At 38.8% G+C, this 7,329-nt stretch overlaps 1 protein-coding gene across 2 annotated transcripts in view; it reads left to right on the top strand.

Annotated features, from left to right (window-relative positions):
- Positions 1-6,275: 6,275 nt before the first annotated feature.
- The window catches only part of hace1 (HECT domain and ankyrin repeat containing E3 ubiquitin protein ligase 1), a 45,768-nt gene continuing 44,714 nt past the window's right edge, over positions 6,276-7,329 (top strand). For both annotated transcript variants that reach the window (XM_017309670.1, XM_017309672.1), the window contains exon 1: positions 6,276-6,381. In XM_017309670.1, coding sequence (XP_017165159.1) covers positions 6,368-6,381 — 14 coding nt within the window. In that variant the 5' untranslated portion in view covers positions 6,276-6,367. The remainder of the gene's footprint in view (positions 6,382-7,329) is intronic.

Raw genomic sequence — 7,329 nt, 5'->3', positions numbered from 1 at the left:
CAGTTATGACTTTTGTTAAATAAATTCCTTTTTAAGTTATTCCATGCATTGCTTCCCTTTCATTTGTTATGGTTTAAGAGCCAGACCATAACAGTGTGAAGAGGAGTAAGACAAGGAGATTGAATATCACCTCTTCGCTTAGCTCTTTGGATCAAACCATTAGTGTAGGCTATTTGGCAAAGTTTACAGATTCCAGGAATAGCAGATAGAGACGGAACAATCCACAAAATGACTCTATTTGCAGATGATGTACTGCATTTTCTTAAACATTCACAGACATCTATCCTAGTTCTTATGTTCATACTTATATACATATGCAGAGACATCAGTACATAAAATAAATCATAACAAATCTCAGGCACTTGGTATTACCCAGAGTACCTGGTGTATAAAAGAGTACTGGGAACTGGAGTTAAATATCTTGATAGACGATGAAGTCTGAGACAACCTGTGGAAAGACAGTCAAAGAGGGATTAACAGTCAAATATGGGAAATATTTGACTGGAAATAGAAAGTTAGGTTTTTTTACACCCCTCTTATTATTTTTAGTTTTGTAAAGGACCACTCAACTGCATGCTGCAGGAGAAAATGTAGGGAAGTATGAGACGATACACATATTCTGACATTGTCCAGTTATCTGAACACACTGGAGAATAGTGGGAGAAAATCCTGGGAATGAAGGTCCATCAAATCTTCAGCTTTACTTTTTAGATGAGTTATGTTAAATGAAGATTTAATTCAAATCACAGACATATAGTATATGTATTTTGTTGTTGGTTTCAAAAAACCCTAAACACAGTGATTTGGAATGATTTGAAACCCCATACTAAATTGGAAACACTCCAACAGTGGAAAAATAACCGATCATAGAGCTCAGTGCAGAAGTTGTCCCATTGAAGAAGAAACTGTGTGTTAAAGATGTCGGTGAAGCTTGAACTGCTGACAGTTTGAGACAATAAAATTCAATTCAAAAATATTTTAATGATCCCAAAGGGAAATTAAATGTTGTTGTAACTCATATTAATTTCAATTTTTCAAAGAGTTGTAATATATCCCTCATGCCAGATTTGTGAATGTGCTTTTATGAATAGAAAGCATCTCCATTCTGTAAATGTGCAACTTATATGGACAAAGTGCCTGATAGATGTAGTGGAACTTTGACCTGGTAAAACACGATTCCTCAATTTAAAATATGCCTCCACATTACCCACTCACCGCAAAGGACGTTCTGAGGTGTCACTTTGTGTTAGTCTTTCTCACTAAATTCCAATGAATTATATTAATATATGTGGTTGTAATGTGACAAAATCTAGAAAAGTCCAAGTGGTATCCAGAAGTTATGACCCTTTACAGTTGAGGAACAATCAGCTGAGTAGCCCTCACAACTGCGTAACCCCTACAACCACTCCTGTTAACGGTAGCTCCTCCTCTAAAATAACGGCACTTGTTAACGGCTAGATTGGGTTTAGTGACTTAGATCTAAATCCCAGGGTCATTATTCTAACACTCACCAGAGGAAAACACAAAGCCACCACATCACTAGAATCATGTATATTAACTTTACTATATTCAGGAGAACCAACAATAATTAAGACTGACACAATTAAACTCACTGTCCACAATTCTCATTGATATTTTAGAATATTATTTTATTAAGCAAGCTTTAGCAGGGGCATATGACAAGCAGGATAAAGTCCTTCTCTTCCAAAAGTCCTCTTTCGGAAGAGAAGCGGAGCAGAACTGTTCGTTGTCCTTCTAACGTGCAGAATCTTTGTCATTAAATGACCTCCGTCTCTTCTCCAAGTCGGCTGCAGTAGAGTGGAGAGCGTTGGGTAGAGGCAGAGGAGTTGGTCGGATCAGGAACCAGGGTCGGTGGCTGGTGGAACTCGTCCCTTCTTGGCGGCGTGAAGTCTTTGAGCTTCCCTTGGTCCCGGGGTGTGGTCCTCTGTTGGTCTTTAGCCTGCGTCCTCTTGTTGGCTCCTCTTATGCGCCGCGGACGAAGAACCCCTTTCCTCCCCTGTCCTCCAGCTTTTATGCCCTCTCGACCCAGGGCTGTCTACGGGGCAGGGCTGCGTGACTTTAGAACCTTCCCACTGTCTGTGGAAAGTCCCAACCTTCCCCAACTCCCTTATGACTCACTCATACCTCATTACAGCAATCTCCGGTACTTCCCTTTTTTCCACTGGCCATCTGTAATTCATAATCAATTTTCCCCTGGCCATCTGTTTCTGCCGCATCCTCGTCCTGCTCAGTGTACTCATCGCAACACAGTTTATTCTCCTTCTAAGTCTTTCTTTCATCACAAAACATAATCAATGTGTTACTTTATCAACTTATTACTTCAGTATGTTTCTTCCTCACTCATTATCTATAATCTTTAATAATCAATGATCATTATACAACAATCAAGTTGTTACTGTTAACTCAAAAGTACAAACCTAAATTTCCATAATGCATTATAACATTTAACTGATCAAAAATACAGAACATATATTTTGATTATACATTACAGACATTCCTTCTTTGACATGTGTATTATTATTTTATACTTGTTACTCTTAATCATCATTAAATTAATATACAAGATTTACTGTTATTTCTCAGGCCTTTATTCCGTTTTCTGCTTGCACCTGGACAGATCTCACATTCTCATACCAGTTTTCACGACATACTTTAAAGATGGCTTTGCTTGAGAACTTCAATTTTAATAGTTTTCTCAAACCTATCGTCATCAGTAACTGTTAATTAAAAGCTTGCTCTGTACGGTAAGGTCACAGGTCGCCACGTCCAAGGAACACACACTCATACTTAAGGCCAACTTTAGAGAGACCAGGTAAGCTAGCAGTCATGTTTTTGGACTGTGAAAGGAAGCTGGAGTACCCAGAGAAAATCCGCTTAGTCAAGGGGAAAAAACTGTAAACTCCATGCAGAAAGACTCTGGCCGGACTTGAACCAGCACCTAAGACCCTAGTGTAGCATGGCAGCAGTGCTACCAACTGTTCCACCATGAGGTCCTAACTTGTTGATTCTATCAAGTAACTCAAACAGAAACTATTAAACAAAGTACGGTATGTTTCATAATTCATGTTGGTCTTAAACTAAAAGCATAATGTTCTTAACATGTCTTTATTGAACTTATTGAATCTTGCTCAAAGTCTGTTCTGTGCTGTACCACTTTTTTTTCATTTTTTTTTTTTTTTTAAGTTTTTGGCATATCGAGTAACAATGCCCTATGGCCATTTTCTTATCACAGATACTAAACATGCCCATTCAACCATCTGGCCTTAGCGTACTTAAATGAGATTTTTCTCTATTTAAATGTTTAATGTGCCCCTCATTAATCTCTGCAGACAATGAGACGGCAGTCTACACACTCATGCCTATGGTTATGGCTGACCAGCACAGGTGAGAGTCACATCTATGTGCTCCCGTAAAATTTCTTTAGAAAGTGTGTGTTGAAACATGAGTGACCAATATGGAGGTTATGCATAGTAAAGTTATGATTTTATAGCTTTTTGTTCCCTAGAAAATGTATTTTTTCTATCTTTTTACTTTTGCTTTGTTTTCTGAAAGGTCTGTGTCAGAGTTGCTCCTCAATTCCAAGTTTGATGTGAACTACGCCTTTGGACGAGTAAAGAGAAGCTTGCTACACATTGCTGCAAAGTAAGATGCAGTATGGCTACGTTTCTGCTCCTCTCTTCTCATAATAAAGGAAGCAATAAATAAATTTTTATCTATTTAAATTGTATGCTACTTAAAAAGTAGTACAGCTCCTTGCTGCTTCCAGATGCTCAGGTGGCTAGTGTGATGTGTTGCAGTTCTCCGTCTACTGATTGTAGCGTAAAATGTTTTGGAATCTTCTAACTTGATAAGCCATTTACTATCAAGTCAAGGAACAAGGTTACTTTAAAAAAAAGTAAGATAGTCAATAGTTTAAACAGTGTGAAAACTATGAGAAAAAAGTTATTTTTTTCTGTTGTTGACTTGTAAGTTTCACTTCTGTCCATAAAAGGACATACAAACAAATGTGGCATGAATGTCAAAAAAGCCACATTGGAGCCAAATCCACATAAAATATTTTTGATCTTGGGTTGTTGTCTATTTGGAGGACCCAACAATGTCCTCCCCATATTGATTCTGCCCCTTATATTCCGCTTTGCTGCAGTTGCTTTCATCTCTCTTGTCATCCTTCATCCATTGATGTTTGGTAATTCATCAGTTTTTACTGCAATAGCCTTTGTGACTGTTCTCCTTCTTGGGTTTGAAAACCTTTTCCCATCTCAGACACAAGAGAGACATATGGACACCATTATGACAAAATTTAATTGATCGAGTCGTTTATGACCATAATCATTAATTGCCCCCCATCTCCCACACCTGTTAATCTAAAAATACATAAGTGCATACATAAGCATTCCTTTCACACCTGTTAATAACTAAAAATAAACATTTCCATCTTTGGTCAACTTTTTCCCGCCGCCTCTTTGAACTAGCCAATAGAAACAGAGACCTGTCTCCGACTGGTCTCTGGCAGTAAACAGAATATGTGACTGTTTACTGCCAGTCACATATTCTTACGAAGTATATGTACAAATGAAAAACATTTAAAGTTTAGTTCTTATAGATTCAGGGTTTTTTGTTGTTGTTGTTGTTGTTGATTGGATAAAGGAAATCACAAACGCGACTTAAAATGTGTTGTACTTTAATTCCCTAAGAGTTCCCACACTGAGCACCAGGGCCATTGACCCTCCCCTTTGTGAATGTGTTGTACTTTAAATCATTCACAAACAGATGTCCTGACTGTGTTTACATTGTACCTACCAGAGAGAAATGTTTTATTGCTGATACCTGTCTCTGTTTCTATTAGCTAGTTCAAAGAGGCGGCGGGAAAAAGTTGACCAAAGATGGAAATGTTTACTTTTAATTATTAACAGGTGTGAAAGGAATGCTTATGTATGCACTTATGTATTTTTAGATTAACATGTGTGGAGGATGGGGGGCAATTAATGATTATGGTCATAAACGACTCGATCGATTAAATTTTGTCATAAGGGTGTCCATATGTCTCTGACACATACCAACATGTAAGCTTTGTTTCTACTGCAGTTAATTTGACATATTTTTTAAGTTCTTCATTCCCATAAGTCTGATAAAACAGATATTTTCAAACTTCGCAGACATAAAAAATAATTCCATCCACTCACTCACTCACTCACTCACTCACTCACTCACTCACTCACTCACTCACTCACTCACTCACCCAATGACTTTACCAATGATCATCATAAATGACTTCAAGAACAAAAATGACAGGTAAAAAGTAGCAGGTGTGTTTTCAGAACGGCGACAATGACAAAGAGAAGCTATTTATGTTAAGACACTTTTGGATCCATCTTCTGGAATAAAAAGTCTGAGCTCTGAGATCTCTATAAGTCTCAGAAACATTTTGAGTGCTGTTGCTACTTGCTAAGGTGGACCTAAAGCCACATGTGAGCTGCTCCTATGCAGTTGAAGCTGAAATTTAAAGACATCATCTCTGTAGGTGGCTCCCAGCTGCACTCTGATGTGATTTTATCCTTGGTTTCTGGTACGGTCATATCACATGAGAATTTTGACTCTTCTTTTTTAAACAGTTGTCTTGTCAGTTTAGTAACAAACTTTTGTCTTCTTGTGCAGCTGTGGGTCAGTGGAATGTCTGGTTCTGCTGCTGAAGAGAGGAGCCAATCCAAACTATCAGGACATCTCTGGCTGCACCCCTCTGCACCTAGCTGCCAGGAATGGGTAAAACATGACTAACCACTGCCATCCTTTCTTCCTTCTATTAAATGTAATTACATTTAATTTAATCAATTAAATTCTGAATTTAATTACATTCAGAATTTAAATTGTTGAAGCAAAGATTAGTGTGTTTTTTTCTGACAGCTCTGTTTTATAGACTTGTGTTAGACATGTTGCTCAGGAGAACTGACCATGTTTAGACTCTCAGGCTCGAATCATTATATGTGCATTAAGACTGAAGTGTAACCAACCATCTCCTCTACTATTTCCTCAGACAGAAGAAGTGCATGGGCAAATTATTGGAATATAATGCTGATGTTAATATCTGCAACAATGAGGGCCTGACTGCTGTGAGTTGTTTACAGTTAATGATGTTTGACTTTGTTAGCATAAAATTGCCTTTTCCAAACAAATTGCCGCTGTATTTTCTGCTAGTTAGAATGAAAGTGTTGATGTGATCCTCTGCTGCAGATCCATTGGTTGGCAGTTAATGGCAGAACAGAGCTTCTGCATGATCTGGTCCAGCATGTGTCTAATGTGGATGTGGAGGATGCCATGGGACAAACTGCGTTACATGTAGCGTGTCAGAATGGACACAAAACAGTAAGCCAATTAAGAAATGTCTTATAAATTGGTGAAATAGGGATGGTAATAATAGAGATACCCAGATAATCTCTATTCTCTGGGTATCTGGTAAAGAAAGGAGCTAGTGACTACAATCAGATGATAGGCATGTTAGAAACACAGGTCAGGCTGAAAACAGTCTGCAGTTCAGAAGTTAGGATGAGGCATTTCTGCAAAAAAACTGGGAGTGGTCACCTCTGCTTCTAACATAAATCATAATTTCTAACAACAGGTAGATGGTTAGAAAAATATTTAGGGGGGTGTGCTGTGGTGGCGCAGGGGCTAAGCACAGGCCACATATGGAGGCCCCAGTCCCTGACACAGCTGTCACAGGTTCGATTCCCGGCCTTGGTGACCCTTGCTGCATGTCTTCTCCCTTCCCTCATTACCCACTTTCCTGCCAATTAACTATCAAATAAAGGCCACTAGAGCCAAAAAATATTTATAAAAAGAAAAATATTTAGAACCTTTTTAATATTTCTGATTTTTCTTGGATTAAAAAGGATTGTCAGGTCAAAACTTTACAAATACCAGAGATCGTAAAGCAGCCACGAATTTTATGATGCAATATTTATCACTGTTTAGTGATCAGTTTTCATGTAGTTTGGGGAATGACCATCTAACTCTTATCAGATTGATTGGCGGCAGCAGTTATCTTTGTAAGGTCTTTCCTTGTGAGCTCCTTCCACCTGGATTCTTCAGAGCACTACAATGTCTCAACCAGGTGGATGGCTTGTTACCATTTCCTCTTCACAGCTGAACAACTGGAGCAGGGCTGCATGGGAAAGATGCAGGATGGCAGATTTCACCCCTGCTCTAAACATCCATCCATTTTCTTCCGTTTATCCGGGGTCGGGTCGCGGGGGGCAACAGCTTCAGAAGGGAGGCCCAGACTTCCCTCTCCCCAGCCACTTCTTCCAGCTCCTC

The sequence above is a fragment of the Poecilia reticulata genome, linkage group LG16 (assembly GCF_000633615.1).
Source record: "Poecilia reticulata strain Guanapo linkage group LG16, Guppy_female_1.0+MT, whole genome shotgun sequence".
Classification (NCBI taxonomy): domain Eukaryota; kingdom Metazoa; phylum Chordata; class Actinopteri; order Cyprinodontiformes; family Poeciliidae; genus Poecilia; species Poecilia reticulata.
Note: the sequence above shows the minus strand (reverse complement) of the source record. Positions and strands in the feature narration are given on the sequence as shown.